General features: G+C 38.7%; 1 protein-coding gene across 2 annotated transcripts; it reads right to left on the reverse strand.

The window, feature by feature from the left end:
• Positions 1-1,067: 1,067 nt before the first annotated feature.
• Positions 1,068-22,256, reverse strand: MSL3 (MSL complex subunit 3). 2 transcript variants are annotated; one of them, XM_027725223.2, is made up of 13 exons: positions 21,786-22,256; positions 19,669-19,751; positions 18,994-19,089; positions 18,330-18,430; positions 17,583-17,674; positions 16,612-16,734; positions 15,990-16,150; positions 13,943-14,101; positions 13,413-13,675; positions 12,920-13,029; positions 12,637-12,736; positions 12,118-12,202; positions 1,068-3,447 (listed from the first exon to the last, which is right to left on the reverse strand). In XM_027725223.2, exons 1-13 carry the CDS (start codon positions 21,882-21,884, stop codon positions 3,348-3,350), a joined length of 1,572 nt encoding a protein of 523 aa, XP_027581024.1. In that variant the 5' UTR covers positions 21,885-22,256; the 3' UTR covers positions 1,068-3,347. The 2 variants fall into 2 exon arrangements, 1 of the variants encoding a protein (XP_027581024.1); XR_003541532.2 differs by lacking the exons at positions 1,068-3,447; positions 12,118-12,202 and having other exon boundaries at positions 12,647-12,736; positions 13,375-13,675.
• Positions 22,257-22,932: the final 676 nt, after the last annotated feature.

The raw sequence follows: 22,932 nt of genomic DNA on the forward strand, positions 1-22,932 counted from the left end.
ATTAAAGTTATATTCTGTTAATTTATTCTTCTTTGGTAATCTTTACTGTCTATGTAAAGCACTTTACATAAGGGCAGTTTCACAGTCCTGTGGCCTACTGTCAAGTTACTCAGGCACCTTCATGCTGACAAAGTCAGAGCAGGTACTGAAATTAGTGGTGTAAGCACAGACCAAGCACCTCAGGTACACAAACAGCAGCACTCTTTCCACACCGCAACAACTGCATCATCTGCTTTTAAACTTGTGCTGCAAATCCTCCCCTCTGCCTTTTCCCAAGAATAGTCATATCCAAAACCTGACACCACACTCACTGTGGAAGCACTCCACTCCTGAAGGCAAGTGGAAGGATTTGCCTTCAGCACAGAGACTTACCAGTATAAGTATGCACTGTAATCACACTGGGATACTTCCCTTAAATACACAAACAAACTCCTCTTCCTTTGGAAGCAGAGCACACGTGACTTGTACAAACAGGGACGTTGGTGTAAACTATCACTGTCCGTTAACCTGCTTTCTCAGCTCAGCTCCTCCTCTGCAGAGGTTGTCTCTGAAGTCTGCTAGCAGACTTGTTCCCTGAAGGCCCCCTAGCCTGTTTCAGTCAGGTTTTCACATTCCTTCAGCTAACCCAAGCCATTTTGACTGAATCAGGTTAGAAAACATTGATATGAGTAGCTCTACAAAGAGTGACCAGGGAATAACAAACAGTTAAGTGCATCTTTCATCATCTCAGATGGACATGAATCCCATCAAATATCTGATCAGTCAAGGACATTCAAAGAGCTACAGATTCACACTGGAAGTATAACTACACTACTTAGGTTCCTCCAGCCACAAGAACCCTTGAACATTACATTTCAAGCAAATTTTGGGGCCCACACTAGGGTAAGTCTCTATGTATTTCAAGACTAGTAAGAACTATCCCTCTAACTCAATCTGGTTAAAGTTTCTCCAACTCTCTCCCACTCCTGCAGCTTAAGGATAAATAAATCAGGTATAAAACGACAAATGCTGTAAAGGAAGAGTGACAGTAGGGAAGGGGGATGTCAAAGATGTACATTACAAAGATGTAATTGAATATGTAAGCCTAATTTTTTTTAATTCAAATATATAGTGTCTGGGAAAGTTGTATCAATTAGAAGTGTCAAGAAGCACAAAAAAGGTGCAACTTCTGAGAAAAGTTTTTGGTTGTTAAAAGAGCAAGATAGTTTGTAACATTATATCCAACAGCAGCTCCAAGAGAATTTCATAACAAAGTTTTGTTCAGGTGAAGACTACACTAACTGGACCTTCAGAAGTTCCCCCCCCCCCACATCTTTTGAGCATCGCCACAAAGTATCAACAAGGCAATACCAACAGTATTCCCAACACCTACATGCAAAAATTGCCATTTTAATGGTTAAACACAGTCATACAATAAGGTTTAAATGCTGCTCATAACTTGCCTTGTATGCACGGGTACCAACAATTGAACAAAACCAGACCTGCCATATTATACACTAACATTCCTGCAATAGAAAGGATAGAGGATGAAGTTTCAGGCAGCATTCCTAGACTAAGCTCATGTCAGAGAGTCATTAGTGTTCTGTTGAATTGTCTTTTTAGAGAAACATGGTTTAAACCTAGAATGAAACATGTTGGCAAAGTGGATTTTGGCATACATCGATTCTGCTAGAGATTCAAAACTTCTCACTTGAGAATGAGGAAAACTTACAAATGTGGGGGCTTTTTGGTACAACAGAAATGCATTTAAAAAATAGTACTGCTAAACAGTAATCTTTAGAATTAACAATCACCAAATCTGCATGTGTCCATGCCAAGCATTGGTTTAATAACCATTGAGTTTAACAGACTCTTCATAGAAGTTTCTCTAAAAAGAAGAACCTTAACTGCTAAAATTAAGCTAATTCATATATTTTCAAAAGCACAGCAGTGCAATCTGAAAAGCAACAATGCATGTCAACAGCAGATTTCAGGTTTTCTTTGGCCTTAGACTAAGCTTGCCATTTACATTTGAAAGATGATTTCTCCATATTATTGGTTTCTGCAAATCTGTGAGGAAACTTGAGTTTTGCATTACAGACAGCATTCTAATAGAAGTTTTCTGAACCAAGGATTACAGAGTGATTAATGCAGTGGTCTGTAAGCCAGAGTCCTATTTTCTCCCTGTGCTTTTAAAATCTGTGTCTATCTCGACATAGCAGAGTGTTCTGAAGGCCAGCGTTCTAAGTCATGGATGAGGTTTTGATGACAAGAATTATGTTTCAATTAATTTCTACGGAATGTGTTGTCAGATTTCTAGGAACTCAGTTCTCACTGAATTGCTATTTCCAGAGTCAAAGTGTCTAAAACTGTCTAAAGAGACATCCTTCAAGTCTGCAGAAGAACACCCAATGATACAGAAAAGGCTTCTCTCCGTATGTTGTCAGTGCTCCCACTTCTCATTATTCGCACACTTAGCACCCTCAAAAATACTAATTAAGCAAAACCAAGATGTTTTAGACAGTGAAAATCACACATTTACACAGCAGCCACTGTGAACTTTATTAAGAAAAGAAGTTTGCCAGTTAAACTGCGATGACTTTATTGACTTCTCCACTTAGTTGTAGAAAAACAGTTCTTTCATAATGGTTCTGGAAATCATTTATTGCCAAGTAAATGCTGAATTCCCAGCAATGTATGGTCTGCTTGGAACTCTGGCAGTCTTACCATGAAAGGGCTATATTCACCTTTGCAAAATGCAAAGTAAGCAACACAGCTTTCGTTCAAGCAACAAAGTCATTCTTGAGGCAGATGCCATGCTAGCCAAATAGCAAAGCCACCTTTACATTAAGCAATCCTTTCTATCACGACAGTTCCACAAAATGAAGTGTAACTTGTGAGGAAAACAATTCATAAGACACCAGTTAAATGTTCTCTTTATGTAAACAGATGTTCTTTTTATGTGTAGTCAAGTCTTATTTCTCAGGCAGGAGAGGCTGAGCTAAAATGAAACAGCATGATGATCTATCTTCATGAAAATGTCCTGTTGCTAATGCCTCTGCTTTTGCCTCCTTTCCTCTTTATTAGTCCTGTGAAGTCCTATGCATTAGAAGTCAGAACAAGGCTTCTTCATTCATCTGGAATCAGATTTATATCCAATCCTCTAAGTGACTCACAATGCTGTCTACACACATTTCTGAAAAGTAGTTCTCCATTCCTAAGTAATCCAACCATCACAAAAGATATTTTCCAATTTCTTCAACTCTAGAAGTTGTTTTAATTCCTTTTTCATCTTCATCTTGTAGCCACGTAGCAGAATAGCATTGTCATGGTCTATGTATAGTAGGATTTAATCCTTATTAATAACTTCAGTAGATTGCCCGAGGATTTTTAGTACTGTAGTAGGCTTCACATGCAGCTACATAAGCAGATTCTGGGAAGAAATCATCATGGTATTCTGCTAAAAACCTGAGAAGAAAGCACACCAAAAAAAGGAACAGAACATGAAACATTTAAGAGAAATGTTATTTTCAAATTAATTTTTAAGCTCAGCAAAACCACAGCCTGGGAATTAAGAATTATTACACTTTGAAATTTGGCATACGAAAGACCTGCCCTATTTTTTACAAGTTTTACATAGTGAAAAACAGCCTTTCCCTATCAATTAAAAAAAATTCAAAAGCTGAAGCTACACTCAGAAAAAGAATCTCAAGAACTATCACAGAAGGAAAAAAGAAGTTAAAGAGATCTTTCTGCAACTGCTGTAAATTACCTGCTCAGCATACTATTTTCATTTGTGTCGAAACCAGTATTTTCAGTTATCATGTCAGTATCTTATACAAATGGCCAGGAACCATTAAGTCAAGCTGTATCTTTTAAGGTAAGTAAAGTTATGATTTCATGTTTCATGTGCCTGTGCATTTAGGGTCTCCATCTTTCAGGAGTATCTGATTTAAATATGGTTCTCAAAGACAAAACACATGCTTTGCAAATCCACTTCCTTCTTTTCCTATTTCTGCAAGATGGTCTTAAAGTATTATTCAAACAGTTAAGCACCCAATATTTTATGATGTCTTCCTGCTCTTCAAATACACAACTGTTTCCTTGCTTAGGACTGAAAATGAGAATAAACAGTGCTACTACTAACACTAGTAACAAACAGCTAGAATGACTATAAGCTTTCTGCTCTTTCCTTCGTAATCAAAGACACTGGGTATATAAGTGGGGGCCAAAGGGCAAAACAGTTCTTAAACTCAAGACTACAATCAAGCTGCGCTTCAGAAAAAAAAAAACGCAGACCTTCAAAAATACCTGGATATTAAAGATCAGCATCAATAAACATGGCAAACTGTTAGCTACAGGTTCTCTGAGCTAAGAGGAGGAAGCAATAGAAATGACAGGAAACAATGTCATTTGCAGGATCTGGATTTTCTCAAGAAACAGTGGCTAGGGTGATGACTTCACTATTGGAAGCCAGAAATATCAGTTTTGCAGAACCAATACTCTGGACACAGAAAGTCCAAACTAAAAAACAGTGTTTCTCCAACCTCACTCACTGCTACACTGCCTGAATTCTTTGATCTTAACAGAGCAAAAGTATCAAAGAATACTGGCAAGATTCTCTGTATAAACCAATTTAAATTTAATAAGGAGCATATTAATTGCTCAGAGCTCACATCAAATGGTGACAGCATAAAATTGCAGATAAGCAAAAAAAGGTTGATTTTTCCCACACACTTGTACTTAAACACGGGTATCAAACAAGTGCTAAACTGGAGGAATAACTAATTATATCCCACTAAGTCTAGAAAAAGCAGTGAGAAATACAAGCTTTTTCAGCTTGTATACAATCCTTCAGTGTGTCATCATTAATTCAGACTGCATGTTGTCAACTTCCTCCATACTCGCTTATTTCATAGGAGCTCTCTAATTAAGAGTATACAGGGGGGCCTAGAATGGTTTCCCACGTAAAATGTTTCAAACCACTACAAGAGTACTGAAATAAGGGCAATTTAGAAGCTAATAAAATACCTGAATCATCAACTGCTATGACCTCTGACTCGAGCTACCAATCATTTTCTGCAATACAAGGGGTTAGTGTGAACTGAGTGTGGTAAGGCCTAAGTAGTAACAGAGTTGCACCTAACATGCTTAGAAAACACAAGATTAAGATGAGCTACAAGTGGTATTTAATTAATAATTCTTCATTAACACAAGTTGATGACTCCAACTGATTACAGGGGCTGATGAAAATCTTAGTGTCTTTGGATAACATTCAGTAAAACAGAGTACTAAGAGCTGGATCATACTAGGGAACATGTTTTAAAAGAACACTAAAACAAAGGAACCTTCAGAGGGGGCATTGGTTAGCTGACAGTTCCAAGAATTCTAATGGCAAGTAATGGGAAACAAGCTCATTTTCTCTTACAAATTTCCTGACTTTTGCTTAAGATCAGTCATACGTGCCAGTTTGGTGCATACTGAAGTGACAGCTGGTAGACATGAGAAATGTTAACTGAGATGCTGTGCCACAGTTACAGCTCGAAAAGAAAAAAAAAAGGCAGGCAGAATGCACGCAGTCAAATGTACATCTCCCTGTTCTCCACGGAACAGTTGTGAAAAACAAAATACCCCAGAGCTAGTAAACAATTATTTCTGCAGAGAAGTGGGAGAAAACTGCCGAAATAAACACATGGTCAGCTTGTCCCAATCCCTTGTATATCTGCACACAAAGAGCAGGGCCCTTCTGAAGCTGTTTTCTATTCAAACTACATCACAGTGCAGAACGCTGGCACAGAAATATTAGGAGTCTCCTAAGACTCTTAGCTAGTGGATATTTCACTAATGCTTCGCTCTTGGACAAGCTAAAACAGCTCCAGGATCAACTACAATGGTACCTCTAAGTCATGAGCCAAGATTTAAAGACAGAGGGAGCTGTACTTAGCAGGCAGAGCAAATGTTCAGCTATAGATCAGAAAGCACATTGCTATTGAGTTACTCAGAAACTGTTTCATTACTTTTAACTCACAAAGCTGATCAATTCAGTCACCTGTTGCATTATTGCCTTTTTCACTTTTATGCTTTTTATAGAGCTCAAATGCATACATCTACATAGTTGATGTATGAAACTGCTTATGAGTAATCAAGTTCTGAGATGCACAGTCCACACTGATGCAAGACTGCACAATTTTTCATCATGAGCATCCTCAAAAAGAAAACTCATGCTTTACACTCATGCTTACAACATAGGAGTAACATGGTACAATGCAGCTATTTCCCTCCCTACCACAGCTAGAGGCAATACTTCTCAAAGGACTAGAGGGGATGGAGATGAGGGAAACAGATATGTGGGCAACTCAGCTTGAAGAATTCCTATGTTCTGATCTTCAAGCATGGGAGTCTGTAAGCAAGCTTACCTCAGGTGACTCCAAGCAATAGCCTCACAAATATACTACCACCTGACTTTGAGTTATACAGGCAGATCTAACAAAAGAGGCACAGAATTATCACTATCCACATTAGAAGGCCACTTGACACATGTCAGGAACATTTATCAACACAAGTCACTGAATTAATATGAGCTTTAACAGCGTCACCTTTTAACAAAAAGGGCCTTGTCTTGACAGCGTCAACACAACTTATTACCAGAACAGTCTCTGCATGAAAAAAAAATTTCTACTCAACATCAGCTACTATCACATGAATAAACTTCAGGGATAGTCCAAAAAGTGTGAAAATGACAATGAAAGGAAAACTTTAATTTTTAGAAAGACAACCTCAGTCATTAAGGTATAAGAACACAGAGTCCAAAGGAAAAGCTCCCAGGAAGGTGACATCTTAAACACTTCTGCTACAGAGTTTGAGAAGGTAAGCAGATGCTTTCAAGAGAACAGTGGCCTGAGAGAGGTGCTGTTTGAAAGGCAACTGTAATGATCTATCAAAAGGAATTTGCTAAGAGAGCATTATGTATCCTAACTCTACGAGTCACCTCATCAAAAGAAACGTCATTTGCAGAATAAGAGTTATCTCCCCAGTTTATAGGCCTATCTCCATCTGGAAGGCTGTTCAGAGCAAAAGATCCCCAACAAAAACTCCATCATAACACCACTGCCCTTGGTCTTTTAAGGGAGAGGGCAGAGAACTCTGAAGATGCCAAGCTGTCAACACAGCATTTCCAGTAATCAGGCTGAGTGATCATTAAAAGTGGTAACTTCTAGTACCACTTTTGGGAAAATAGCCCTACAAGAGCTCAATACGGGAGTCCTTGGTTTGTCTTGAGGATGAAGACTCACTTGTGGTAAGGCCAGCACAGATTCGCAGAGCTGCGTTCTAAAAAGCTACTGTAGCACATTTAAAGTATTTTGGGCAACCTCTCAATTTAGATGTGTGATCCAAACCTCAGCCACTGACCAGCAAACACTCATGATTTGATAAGCAGAAGGAAGAGAAGCAAACCACATGGTGAGTTTCAGCAAGTATTTTTGGTAAAGCAATCAAAGCTTATTGTTCTTTAGTCAAGAACAATAAGCACAGATGAGCATATTCTGCAGACCAAGCAAACAAAAGCCCTCTGAAAATAAGAACCTGTGTGATACCAGGTACTCACTGACTAAAAAGCATTCAACATCAAGGTTGAGAGGACCTAAAGTAGCCAAAAGTTTGAGAGGACCTAAAATGGCAATTACTTTTCTACCCATTCAATGAATATAGCAAAGCCCAAATAAATGATAGTAATGCCCTGAAATAAGGCACTGTGCAAACAGAATTACTTCAAAGTGTTTCAAAACTTTTAAAAGAATATTCCTTTATACGTCTGTGCCCTCTAAACCCACACGTCAATTTATACTCGAAAACTTGATTTTCTCAAATGTAAGCTCCAATTTCATAAAGTTCTCTAGTATATCATAACTGCTATGTTGCACAGATACTTTTTGCCAAATAACTGGTTAATCCCAAAAACTGAGAGGCCAAAAAAACCCTAACGTGTTCAATAATATGGATCAATTAATAATCAATATAACAAACACTGGTATAATTGCATTCTTTATGATCTATGAGAAAGTGATTTTTAGTTAGTTATCATCTTGCAACTTTATTAAGCCACAATGAATCACAATGAGCAGGAATTCTGTCACAAAGAAACTTGACCTAACTAAAGATGTTTTCTCTTCTATTCACCATGTGCAGTGCTTCATTTTTTCATTCTCAGACACTAATAACCTCTCATTAATTGTACATTAGCACAGACTAGTGGTGATAATTCACCACTGCACATATACAATTACTACACTCAAAATGTGCTGTCAAAACCAGAGTTCTGTTTCTCAAGGTTACTTGAAACAACTTGTCATCTTTCTATACATACATTTTATTATTACAGTTCTCTACTTTGGTCACAGTCTCATTTGGCTTCCTTCTCAGAAAGTGTTCAACAGTATCAAAATACTTTTCTACCCATGGAGCAGAGTGGCACAATAGGTACGAGCAGATTGTAAAGCATCAGCGAAAAAGAAAAGAGATCTAAGCTTACAGGAAATATTGAGTTTGAAATACCTGGGAGTATTTCAAAGCTCAAGACAAATTGCAAAACTAGAGACTATTAAGAAATTAGTTCTCCATAATGCGAAAGAATACATGTTGGCCTCATCTGAAAAATATGTATTAGAAGCAATATTTTAGAAATATTTCATCACTTATTCTTTTGCATTTCATGAAAGTCAAAATACCTGTCTTCCTGAAGTGCTGTACACTTAGCTTTGCCTTTTTTCCTACAATACAACCCTGAAATTATCTCAGTGAAGATGGGTCTTGCTATTGTAAAAACAGACATGCTGTGTCTAATGTCTCCTAATTTTTAAGTAGCTCCTGTTGGACAACAGTCCTGAGAAGTGACTTCTCTGATTCCAAAACAGTTTTCCAAGTCAAGGTTGTGTTCAAATCAATGGAAACAGCAAACCAGAAACTGGCACCTTCTTGCCTATCATTTCTCATCACTGAAGCAGCCTCTGGAGCCATGCTAGGCACCTCACAGTAAAGAGAAATCATAAAATACAGCCCATACAGCATTTTATTTTAAAAATAGCTGAAATATGGAACTAGTTAAAAGATAATACCTTCTCTACTCAAAAACTATTAACAGGCAGGAAGATTTAATCAGGAGTCCTTCACTATTGGAATACCAGTAAGCAAGCACCAGTTATTCTGTGAGCTTCCACTGCTTGCTCCTCAAGACAAAACTCAAACTGTAAGTGAAATTTGGTGAAACCACCTGGTGACTGTCATTAAAGTCTATTTCAGACTGCAAGTACTATGAATTATTTCCAAACTAAATAATTTAAGACTCAGAGTTTCGTACTTAATTTGAGAAATTGATTTTCTTTACATCTGCAAATTCTATACTTGAGAAATCAACTTTCATGTTCTCCATGAAGAAATTTTCATTATGCACACGTGTAGAAAGCTGCACTAAGCACAAAGGGTACAGCTTCTACTTAACAAGAAAGTCAAAAAGAGGCATTTCATACATTCCTCAAAAACATAGGTTGTCTGGGAAACTGAGAACAATCTTGTCTCGCAGCAGTTTGAGGGCATGACTGGAAAATATTATCCATGTAGCATCTCAAAGAAAATTTAATGCATCTATCAAGTACTAAGTAAACTCAATAAAACAAGCTTCCAGACAAAGTATTAAGTAATTCTCAGTTCCTCAGCCCACGTGACATTAATAGTATAAATGTTAAATGAAACTGTAAATTTTAGCCATAAAATTATAATTCAAAATTAAATCAGTATCTATGCAAGAACTAAATCAGTTGTCTACTACATGGAAGTTTTATTTAAAAATATATAAACTGCTTATGCTTGGACTACACTACCTAGACTTCAAAGAAGATTCAGAAGCAGTTTTATTAATGCAAACAGACACATCAATCCTTTGTCTGCTATTAGAAAAATAAAGAAATGGAGAGTACTTCAGCTTGTCACTCAAGAGCAATTCACTAAAAAAAAGTGGTCCACAAGTAAACTGGTTGCTATCATCTAATGTGTACAGATCTTACCCTTTGAAAAGTAAGCCAGAATAGAACTGATATAAAGTATTTATAATAAACATCCATTAATTCATTCCCAAAAAGGAAAAGACAGAATCTGAAAACTGAAGAACTAGTACAAGATGTCACCTCAACCTCAACTTTTCTCTTGTAATTAGAAATAGATAATGCAGAATTATTTCTGTGATAAAAATCAAGCATAAACAAGTTCCTAGAAAATATAATTGTTTGACCACTTTCAATGACACATGGGACAAAGAAATACATACCCAAATGAAAGACATGTTAAAGTACCATGAATATGTGTTGAGGAAAAAAAAATCTAATAATCTGCATGGTACCTGTGTTACCTATTTGACTACACAGCATAACTGATAAGGAAACTAGACTAAGAAGAGTATTTATGACAAAGTTATCAAAGACCAAATGCTGCCTACAGAAGTAACTGTAACTTGGAAGCTTTTTTGGCACTGTCAAAAAAGAAAGCACTTAAAAAAACTAAGAGCCTTCAAATATTTTGCTGTAGCAGATATGCTTGCCTTGAGGGGCCATTTTGGTTTAGTTGTAGCCTAGTCTTGGGGACTGAAGTACACTTAAGTGTTTTCTACAAGGAATGCAGCTTGTTTACTCTGAGCACTCCACATCCCAACACAAAGCCTGGTAAATGGGAACTACCAAAAGATTTGCTTCAAAAGCACAGTTGTATCTCACCTAAAAATGCCAACGTGATTTATTGCTATTTAGAGATGAATAAACATTTCAATGAGATGGTCAGATGGAAAAATAAGACAGACGCAGATACTACCACTAGAACTTTCAGTTTAGCCACCTCCCTACTTGTATAGGGAGTAGGGGACATGTTTCTCCTTTCCTCTATTCTATTCCAGTACAGCTCATCCATAGAATGGGTATGAAAACACTGCATTAAGGATGCTAAAAAGCAGAGACCTGCTGTGGTCAACACAGAAGAATCTGAACAGGCAAAGGTCTGATAAAAACTGATCTGATCCATAGTGAGTTAAGTTCCCTAAGAAATATTTGCTCCAAAAACAGGTTTCCAACAACGAGCTCTACTTTTGTCCTGTTTGACTTTAAGGTACTTTGAATGTCAACAAGGATCTGACAAAAGAGAGAGATGCAACACTTAACAACTAAATGTTTCCAGGGAAAAATTTTGTATTGTAGAAACTTTGACATTTGAGACATCTTATTTTCGATAAACAATTTAAGTAAAAGCATATTTAAGCTTTCATCTCTCTGATCTCTAATAGGACTTTTATTTATGCTAGAGTAATGTTATGTTACTTTTCCATATGTGGCTACTAAAGTCATTGACCAAAAATTAAGTTACAATTTCAACATTTGTTCCAAATGTTTAACATTTACAAAACTTTCCTGGTAATTTTATTTTCCACTGGATTGATGTTGCACAGCACAGTGCCACACTAGGTATCTATCACCTCACTGTCATGCACAGATACTAACTACAGCACCTGGTAGAAATAAAGCTGATCATGGTGCAGGTATGAGCTTACTGACTCCAGCTGTGGAGCTTGTGTGTTCAGATCATTTGACTATCTCTAAAAACCACTGCACTACATCACAGAGAAACCTTGCTGTTCAAAGCTCAATTCAGACAGATATTTCTTTTAAAAAATCGACCATAATTAAAAACATGTTTTAAAGCACAAGTTTTCTTCCCCTGCTTATGTCACTGAAAGTCAAAACTCTCAAGATTATGCTCTCAAAAAAATAACAATGTAGACTTTGAATTTCTTCATAAACATGGTTCTTAACCAAGACTTGTCATTCTATATGTAGTAACAAACTTTCCAACTTCAGTTCTCTGTCATTGTATTTCTCAAAACTTTAAGTAGGAAATTCAGGATCCCTTCAATTTGAGTCACAGAATAGAAAAATCTCATATTAATCTTAACTCAAGATGTTATTGTAAAAGTTTTATATTAATTTTATCATATTCTTGTAGTAATGGAAAATTAACATCTTATTTTAAACCCTCTTTGTCATTCCAGGACATGTCAATCTATGTAACAATGGAAACATTGCTTAGTATATTGTGTCACATTACCTCAGAAACATTTCGAAGTGTTTTACTAAAGCCTTTAGGTTTTTGTCAGGAAAGCACATCTTCCCCAATATTTCTGGTAGCTTTACTGTAAATAAAAGAAATAATGTTTACACCTGTTCTTGTAAAAGCAACTTTTAATTACTTTCATCCAGTATAAAGAAAAGAATATAAAAATTCCTTCTCCCCACAGACCCCACTTTTCCTTGCAAGCTACTCATTGATCTTTCAAAGCCTTACTAAATAGGAACATGCTGAGAAAGCGAATGCTGCTTGGTTTAATGACGTTTGATAGTGTACTGGAAGTAACACTGCTTTGCTTTTCTTAAATGAAGGCTTACAGAGCCAGTAAAAGATAACCAAATCTATGAATAGCCTAGGAGTTCTAAATAGATTAAAATGTACATTTAGCAAAGAATAAAATTTAATGTAATAAAGCAAACAGAAAAGTCACAAAGATATAAGCAACAGAAAAAAAAATAAAGCAACTTCGACTGAGCAGAGAGTTTTTCATCAGTTTACCAAACATCCGCAGCAAATGTTGAGATCCATAGATATATGAAGGAGGTGGCGGTTGATCACTTGGTGGATAATTTTCTGGCATCAATTTCCAGGACAAAACCTAAACATGAAACGTGAAGACATTGGTTATTAAATCTTTATAGCATCATAAATAATTTAGTCTACAGAACTTCAAATGCAAAGATAAGTAATACCAACAAAATCTTTTTTTGCATAGCCCTACTCTGAGGTCCACAAAAACCTTAATTATGGAATCTAGGGTAGTAACATTAAAATCTGTTACCTCATTCAGTTCATTGTTTCTTCTACCTTCAAAGCCAGTAAAAACCGTGCTCCCTTCTTTGCTAGGAGTCAAAGTTATTGGTGAAGACGACCCGCTATGGACAGGGGTTTCTTCAAAAAGAAAGAAAAAACAGAACAAATAAAATCAGAAATAAATTTTACTGCTTGTTTTGTGAAACTATAAGCCGTTAAACTCAACTAAGGTCTGCTGCAAAAACGTTTGAAGTCTTAAACACTGAAATTCAATAAAAGCTATCCTAAAATAGGTTTTCAGAAATGCAGCTCATTGAATACTGTGGAAAAATACAGTACCAGAGTACTGAGAATATTGCGTTATATTTCTCTCTTTGGTAATAATGCCTCAGAGATAAATAATTGACACAAAAAGTAATGAATTCCCACTTCAATCACACAACTCACAGTCCACACAGCACTAAAAAAAGAACAGAACTTTACACTTTGTTTAGACCAACAATTTGAAGAGCAAAAGCTACTTTTTTCCAGGTGCAAGAAGAGCTTAGGCATAGAAGCCGGGGTCTCGAGATGACGTCTCTTAGGCTGTGGGGAAGCGCTGCTTTCCGATAGCCTGTCGCAGTTGGAGCTGTGGCGAGTGGAACGTCTCAGCGACTGCAGGATTTCAGGCTCAGCTTTCCGCCTTTTCGGCGTGGCCGGCTCCCCTGTGGCGGGCTGGCTGTCAGTCGACTGAGGCGTGGGCGGATTCAGTAGAGGAGGACTTGGGGAAAGTTCCTCCTGATTCCTAGGAAATTAAGGCAGCTTTACAGAATTGAAGAGATGAGGGCTCCCCCCACAAAAGACATTCTTCCAGTTTCACACATCTTGTTAAACACTTATCCAGATGAGACAGTCTCCTCCCAATAACTATTAAAGTGATGAGGCCTTCTATTAAATACTATTTTCCAGAAGTATACTTGTTTTCAAATAAAAGTTAAAACCCACAAATACAACATTCTTCTACATTTTACTGAGGAGATGAGCAGTATTAAACTCCTTACATCCAACCTACCTGTTAGTATTTGTTGAGTTTTCTTTGATAGGAAGAAAGAACTTTGATGAGGTCACCTTCTTAAACTGAGCTTGTTCATAAGGATAGAGCAAAATTAATGGAAGTGTGAAGTCAAAGGTTATTCTCAGCCCATCCACCATCTCTTTGCATAACTCAACACTAGAGGGGAAAAAGAATATGAAAAGTTGCATGTCAAAAATTTTCAGCATAGTTGTACAAAACTGCCCTTTAATATGGACCATTAATATCATAACTACAATATGCTGATTTAATCACTAAGTAATTAAAAGCATACTTAAAAAGACAGTGATTATTCTCATTAACTTAGAGTTACAAATTTTTAAAAAGTCTGCTTCATAACCTCAAAAAAACGACACATTTTTCTGTTGTATTACTGGATTAATGAAATCTACTGTAGAGTAAACAAAGTTAGTCAGATGTTTTTCATGTAGCATTATTTTGTTTTTCCAAGTTTACTAGGCTGAAAACAGAGGCACAGAAAAAGGAAGTACTCAACAGACTGAATCTCTGTCTAAAAGGAATATGAAGAATTTGATCTATAGCTGCTAGGATGCAGTTAAGGCTGTGCTTAAGAGATATCCAGTGAACCAACAAAACCAGATAAATTTCCATTGGACATCAGCCTCCAATGGTCTGCTCCAGAAATCAAACACTACACTTAGAGGCTACTAGGAACTTCAGTTTTCGGCTTGTGCAAAAGACTCACAATGTTAGGTGGTGCTGTTACAGCAGAACAAAGAACACCAAGTGCAGCCCACCTGCACCGCCTCTCACCTCTATGAAGGTATTCCACTCTCATGTTTCAAGTGCATATATGTGTAGGGTGATAGAAATTTGATTCTGCCAAAATGACCCATGTTAGAAATTCCAAACCTATTACCATTTCATATCAGCTGCTAAAACTACTGCCTTTGTTTTTTTTAAATACTACAGTTAAATTGGGTTGGGGGACCATCATGTGCAGAAATTATACTAGATCCAATAAGGTCAATAACCTTCATTGTTAGAGTAGTAAGGGTAACATAATAAAACCATCAGTTGAACCTCTCCTACTTAATGGATCACTAAAACTATACACATTTGGAGAAGTTCCTTAAACATACACCTTTAAAAATTATAATGTGTGTACAAAAATTATAATGTGTGTACAACCTTCTGTTCATATTTCTGATATTTCTTCTAACTTTTTGTTTGGGAGATTATACTACAAAGAAAAAGTATTAATCTGTCAAAGAATGAATGACATCAACATAAACCTAGACACTCATATAGACCGAAGTATTTCAAGGAATAGTGTAATTACACACCACTGAAATAGAACATTGTAACACAAGTCAAGATCACTCCTAGATAAAATAAAAGACTGTAGACTTACATAAAGAAGCAGCCTCATCTAACACAAAGAGTCTTTAACATGAGAGAAAAAAACAACCAAACAAAAAACACCACACTGCAAATGTGGAGGGTTAATTTGTTTGTAGTATGGTAAAAGAATATAGAGCTCAGCTGAGAAAACAGAAACTAAGACACAATTAATTTTAACAAACAGGATTGGTGTTACTACCCACAGCTTCCCTACATATTGACTCTAGGATTTAAGATCATATGTCAACTGAAAAGAAAAAAAAAAACCAACCGGCACTTGGAGTTCTTTAGAAGTGTTTGTATTAATTCTTCATCCTTTATAAAACTTGAACCCCTTCAGTTTTATTTAAGCAGGACATTCTTGTATCAGATATGAAATTATTCACATTGACAACAGCAACACATTCTTCCAAACGAGTCACAATATTTACAAAAACTTACATGCTAAAACCGGATATTGATACTTTTGCATAATGACTTTTCAGAATATAGGGACTCTCACTGATAGTACAGCGTTACTGTACTACAGGTATCTGTCAAATACCTTAAGCCTTATAAACAGACATACATCATGGTATAAACTCACAGAAGTGAACAGCCATAAAACAGAACGCAAGGTCATTCTTCTTGTGACAATAGCACTGGACTAAATGTTACTTACTTCTTCTCTGGTGGCACATAATGAAGATTCATATTAGCATGTGGAGTCATTTGATGGTGCCGAGACCTTTCATTGGCTGAAAAAGCGGCATTAATAGCAAAATGTTTCACATATGACTCCAGGATGGTTATTATATTTGTCTGACAAGGAAGCTTCACTAGCTAAAAAGAAACAATAAATTAATGTCTTATAAAAACAATTAATAAGCATACCAAATTAAAACAGGAGCTTGTAATGTACCAACTAATTCAGTAAATGTCTAGTGAATGAAGCTATTTCAGGACTGAATAATTTCAACCCTTAAACTGCATTTTTGATCAATGCTTCATAAACATCTGGAGCAACAAAAAACATGGTCAGGTTAACAAGCTTGCTGCATTTCTAGCTTTAAAACCAATCTGCATTCTAAAATACAGTTGGGTACTGAAACACTACACTTAAATATGACAAGTCATTGTTTTAACTATAGAGAAGTCTGCTACATTATTGGTATTCTTCCTTATACTGTCTAAGCTCACCTTTACCACGAAATTAAAAAAACAGAACTTGTACACACAAAAACTACTTTTGATATCTTCCTCACCCTCCCATGAACATTCATTTCACAACTTTTATTTCATACCCTTTTTCTTCTGTTAATATAATAACAGTCTTCCTCAAGCTTCTTTTTCAAGACTTCAGGAATTTCTATGCTTATTGCTCTTTCTTCCATGTCCCTTTTTGTATGAGTGTCCTGTTCTTCTTTCTACAACAGATCAGTGCAAGAAACAATGTATTGTTTGTCCTCATGAATATTAGTGAAAAAAGAACTTCAGTAGTCAGGATGCAATATAACAATCCATTTTTCTCATACAAAAATAAAATTGTATTATTTATGGAATAAATATTTAAGTGGATAATAGTCTTACTGTAAGCTATTTAACAATACTGGTTTTGAAAGCATCTGCAAATTCATTTCTTAAAACTTTTTTTTTTTAAATTTAGCATTCTCTTAAGTATTAAACAAACAAATAAACAAACAAACAAACCCACAAAAAACTCCCACCAAAAACCCCAAAACCAAACCAAACCAGAAATCTGTTAGGTTTTGTTGCTTCGGATCACCCTCCCTGTACTACTTAGATTCCACACACCTTCAGAACAACTGTAGAAAAATAAATGTTTTTTCTTGAAGTCAGTCCTCTACATCTTAATTTAAGACCAGGGCTGACGTGTCTATGTCACAGTAAAACACACAAGGAACCTGCTGCTATTAGGAATTGTCCAACCTGCACAGATCAGTAAATTTTTACAGCACCCACAAAACTGGAAAATCTAGTCTCCTACATTTTCTCCACATAAGCCTTATGTGTAGGAAGAGGGGAAAAGAAACAAATTTGTGTTTTTAGATTAATATCAAATAACTCTACAAGATTATGACATACTGTATAATTTTTGAAATCTCAACAACAGTAGAGACCAGGAGTAAGAAAATTATGGTTTTAATTCCAACTAAATTACCACCTGTGGCCTATATTTCATCTAATTCAATTTTTCCAGATTTTCAAGTACAGATTTTTAAATTCTATTAACTTAGGGAGCTCATGAATATACCATTTCTGTCCTCTCGTCTATGTCACTTTCTTCACTTTTTATTTCTTCATCTGTTCCTTCATCACTGTCATCAGAAGAAGAACTACTTATAGCTGCATAAAAGAGATTTCACATATTTATCTCACGTTATTACATTGCAGAGGTTATGATCAAACAATTTCAGGCCCCAATGCAAAAAAAAAAAAAAAAGATGAATAATTCTAATTGAATTAAACACACAAGTATTATTTACAGCACGCTATAAACATCTTAAATATGTAAGATGAGTTTATAGGAAGTATTCTTGCATCCTCTCTAAAAACACTCACTTTTAAAAGCTCCCTACATTGCTGAACATGCAGGGATCTTCTCAATTTTCATTGGTCTTTAATTCTGAACAGGGAATTAACACATTAATCATTCAATCAAAAGGTCTGGATCTGTGCAGTGACAGTTTCCAGAAAATCAGTTAAGTGCCAGCCAGTGTTCCTGCTAGCTTTCTAGTTACAAAGAAAATTGCAGGAAATTAAAGATCTGTCTTGAAAGTGAAAATCAGCCAGTCAGCTGACAAGAAACAGACCTTTGTGCCAGGTAGACTAGGGAAAAATAATCTTACTGCCTCCTTCTTCATATAACTGCCTCTGTGTATTTCAGATAGGACCATGATACTCTTTCATCATCCTGATAGCAAGTTACAGCATGCACTGCTCCCCAGGTCAAGAAGTTAAAGGCATCCCACCAGTTACCAAAGGATGAAAATAAGCTCACAGTTTTCACTGCTCTCATCATTTTCTTCAGCAGGAAGGCTTTTTAACACAGAGTCAACACCAGGCAACCTGCAACGTCTCTTCTTTCTTCCCTTTCTTCTCCTACAGAACATAAAATTGTTCACTGAAATTTGGCTAATATTTAATTTGTTTACCCTAGCTAATTCAACTACATGCAAATGCACAGGAAACATGTTTCAGTTATTTTCATTAATTAATGCTGAAATAATTTGGGCAATGCTTATTTGAGAGTGGACACCTTAATATCTGCACAGTAGCTCATATTCCTGTTCTCAAGCAGATCCTCAAGCCCTGGCCAACCAATATTAGATTATTGCTTTTGGCTGAAAAACACTTCAAGTTTTCCCAAGTTATTTTGCAAGTACATTTCTTTGGGAAGATGTAGATCCAATATACAAGCATTTTGCACAATAGTTAAGAATAACGTAGTTATTAAGTGTTAGTCTTTTAGAGTGGTGCTTAAGAACAATACATAGATATCTACTTCAGTATGAGAAGAGTAGCTCTCTACAATGCACTGACCGTACTGAGTACATATCTACCATCTACAGCATGAGCTAAGGCCAAGCTCACTTGTAGACTTGTATCTTTTTGAATTTGAAAATTAATCTCTCATTTATTTTGAGGCCCAAAGGATTTCTTACATGCGAGCCACAGCCTTCCGAGCCAATTTACGCTGTAATCTGCGGTTTTCGTCTGTATCACGAAGAACATGATCTTCAGCTGCCCATCTATCCCAGCTAAGGATAAGTAGAAAGAAAATTAACAATGACTATGAACACATGCTATTCATGATTACTAATGAATTAATATACATTAAATCTACAAAGCACTCTTTTAATGTCATTAAGAAGCAACATCTGTATCACAAGGTTTGCGTTCTTCTGCATTCACGTGGCTTCAACTCTCATTGCTGTCTAAAACCTCTCGAGCTTTGACTTCACATGCAAGAGCGTTTGTAACACCAACACATGCTGTCGATCACAGTCAGATGCTGCACTCATGTATTGGCCTTGATAATCAAACAATCCAGGTCTAGATTTAACAAAGCATAAACTTTTATTAATGGAAACCTAGGAGACACAAGTATATGTCGCAGACAGATATCCCCTGAAGTTTAAACTCACGGCTATCAAACTGATTCACTGAAATTTATGGATACAGATCAATGTGTCAACATGAGCAAGTATACTAAAGGCATTTACAAAACCAAAAATACTCCTGAAAACAGCAGTCCTTTGATATTCAGTGCAATGCCTGTCTTTGCAGAATAAAACAGAAGAAATGGGAGAAGTGAAACAAGACATACAGGTTCTTACCTTCTGTTCCAACCGTTAAAGTGGATCAGATATTCTGGAATCTTTCTGCCTTTCTCATCTTTCCCAACAACAATATCAACAATCTGAAACAAACATTGAATAGTATGTATTAAAAAGCAAGAGAAAGTAACCCTTCCAGTATTTAGAGAGTTTATACACAACAAAGAAAATTAAATTAAACGGACTTATTTTGCCAGTTAACACTGACATGAGCAGAAGATATGGATTATACTAAACGGTCAGAAAAACTAGCCTTCTTGTTGAGTACTTTTAACACTGGAGGCTGCTCACCATCTTTGTCCTGTCCTCAAATATCCCATGCTTTCAAGACAGACAAAGAGCGATGTCAAACAATGGAGTAGCACAATATGGATATGCAGATTTGGGCTATTAATGTTTTCTCCTGTGTGCTGTCTCAAGCCCACAAAGCAGGAGAAAACACTTCTCTTTATATAAACCCCAGAATGCTGCCCTGTTGAATACCACAGAATCTCAGCCACAAAACATTAAAATGCTTTGTGGATATCTGAGCCTTTGTTTTCTTTCTCTTTCATGCATGGGCCAGTCTGAAAGAGCCTGCACCTCAGAAGGAAAAGATGGATCTAGTGGATCATTAAGAAAAGCATTGGTAATAGTAATAACAAAGGAATCGTGCAGCCTGCACTTGAGTAGCTCTCAGTAGATCATGTATCAGCAGTTAGGCTACAGTGATGTTTTAATTTAAAAACATGTGTGATGTTTAATTTGGGAGTCCAGAGTTTAAGAACTATTGATGGATTCAAGGACAGTTATGCTATTTAGGGTATTTGAAAGTGAGGAAGAAAAGGCACTACACAGTTTTGCACTCAGGATACCTCTGTGGATAGCAACTAAAGCTGCTGGGGTTGTCAGAACATGAGAATATGTGTACAAACAAAAGGGCAGCCCAAAATATTACAGGATGGTGGTGTTCCTAATCAAAAGTGCTTGAGAAACACAGACCTACACAACTAGTAAACTTCCAGCAAAAACTACTGATTTGGTCAAGAATTCAGTTGCAATACTTTCCTTTTCATCCCTTTCTGTAACAAACAAAACAGCCAAACAAAAAACCAACCAAACAAAAAAAACAAAACAAAACCCCTCTGTTTGCAAGTCGGGTATAGATGATTTAGGACTGCAAAATAATCCTGTATTTACATAAAGCTCTGTAATTACTATTACTACTCTTAAGGTCAGGCCTTACTGAATCCTGTATTTACATAAAGCTCTGTAATTACTATTACTACTCTTAAGGTCAGGCCTTACTGAATCAGTCACCTCCTACTCCAACACTTAGGATCCACCGCGCACTGCTTGCTATCCTATTTCCGTATACTCTCTGCATCAGCGGTACCACTTAAACCCTTCTGAAAGGCAGAAGGGCAGCAAGCGTGGGAAAGCATGAGGGAGAATAAATCTATCTACGCTACGCAACTGCGGGGATGAAAACCAGATTTCAGAATTACTTTGCAGGTGTTCAGCAGAGAACAGAAGGCGGGAAGCGCTTCCGACACTCCCAGAAATCCTGGGCGGCCCCGCTCTACCTGTCGCGACAGCCAGGCCCCGAGGGCCCGGGCCCCATCGCCTGTCACCCGCCTCTGCTCCCCAGCGCTCTGGGAAAGGCCCAGAGGCTCCTACACGGCTGCTACGCGCTCCCTCGCCCCCGGGGCTCCGTGTGCGGAGGGACAGAGCTGAGTCTCGCCAGGGGACGGGCCTGAGCCGCCCGCAGGGAGCGATGACGAGGGGAGAGGCCCGGCGGGGCTGGCACCGCCTCGCTTCGCCTCCCTGCCCCGTGCTGGCGGGCGGCCCCCGCCCCGCGACCTCTCCGCCTTCTCCCCCCTCCCCGGGCCAGCGCCCGTTTCCCGCAACAAGTGCTGCTGCTGCCGGAGCCGCCTCCGAATCCCCGGTCGGGCCCGCAGCCCTTTCCCTCCCGCGCCGCCTCCCGCCCGGGAGCGCGCGCAGCGCCCGGCGGGAGCGGTAACGGGAGAGCGGGAGCGGTAACGGGAGCAGGCGGGCCGCGCGCCGGCCCCGCCCCGCGCGCCCGGGGACGAGGGGGACGGGCCGGAGGGGGGACGGGGGCACGCGCGGCCGGTCACCTTGGCATCATAGAGCACTTTGGCTTTGGTGGGGTCGGGCTCGAAGCAGAGAACTCTCTCTCCCCGGTGGAACTTAAATTTCATTCCCCGCGAGGTCATTTGTTCATCATGGCGCAAAGGAGAAGAGCCCCGCCCGCTCCCGCGGGGAGGTGCTGCGGCCGGCGCGGCCCCGCCCCCGGCTCCTCCGGCAGGGGCGGGCGGCGCAGAGCCAGTCGAGGTGCTGTGCACTGGTACCCCAGCTCTCCTCGGTGGAGTGGTGCTCGGCCCCGGCCACGGCAGGGATGAGCTGTCCACCCGTGCCCACCCCGCTGGTTCCGCGAGGTGCGCGGCACGGGCGGCTGGGAGCGGGCGAGGGAGGGGCGGCGGCCGGGGGACGGGTCCCTCCGAGCGAGAGGGCGGCCGCCTGCCCTGGGCCGGGAGAGCCCGAGCAGGGGGAGGCGAGAACGCTCGGGCGCGGTTTTGCCGGCCGTGCTGGCGGGGCCCCAGTGCCCCCGGGGCAGCGCCTTGCGCTAGGCCTGTGCCCGCCTGCGGGACCGGATGCACCCCGAGGAAAACGGCTGTCCTCTCTGCTGCTGCTGCCCCTCACCAGACGTTCCCAGTCCTTACCCTGTTTCCCGTGTTCTCTGCTCAGCAAAGAACAGCCCCTACTCCCAAGTGGGCTATGCATATATTGTAACCTCCTGCAAGGTTTGTTTTCCTCTCCATTGTTCCTTCATTGTTCTTCAAGAAAATAAGCTCGAAATAAGTAGGCCGTTGCCTTAGAGTTTGATTTATCTTTCCAATGTTCAATTTGAGATTCCACGAGCGTGCAAGTAGTGGAAATAAAATCAATACACAGCTTTCTTGCCAGTGCACTGATGCCTGGAAGGGACTCAGCCAGAGGAACACTGCAGTTTCCCACAGGATGTTAGTTATTAGGTGCTTCCTCAGGCTGTTACAGTTTTGATGCCAGTTCTGCATTTCTGATTTACACAAGACCATGACAGAGCTGAGAGGCCTGGGCTTAGCCAGCCTGGCCAGTTAATTTGTGATTATTTAGCATTTTTGAAGTTGCCTTTCTATAAAAGCTGTTCAGGAGGTGGATTACTCTAAACAGAGAAAGGCAATCCTGCAATGGAGCATACAGTAGTCCAGTGCTAAGGGGAAG

The sequence above is a fragment of the Pipra filicauda genome, unplaced genomic scaffold (genome assembly GCF_003945595.2).
Source record: "Pipra filicauda isolate LSUMZ 115617 unplaced genomic scaffold, ASM394559v2 scaffold180_size1756469_pilon, whole genome shotgun sequence".
Lineage (NCBI taxonomy): Eukaryota > Metazoa > Chordata > Aves > Passeriformes > Pipridae > Pipra > Pipra filicauda.

Coding starts and splice junctions, on each gene's coding strand:
- MSL3 (XM_027725223.2), bottom strand. CDS start 21,884: ATGACCTCGCGGGGAATGAAATTTAAGTTCCACCGGGGAGAGAGAGTT. Junction 19,752..21,785: donor AAGTGCTCTATGATGCCAAG/GTGACCGGCCGC, acceptor TGTTTGTTTCAG/ATTGTTGATATTGTTGTTGG. Junction 18,431..18,993: donor CGGAAGGCTGTGGCTCGCAT/GTAAGAAATCCT, acceptor TATGTTCTGTAG/GAGAAGAAAGGGAAGAAAGA.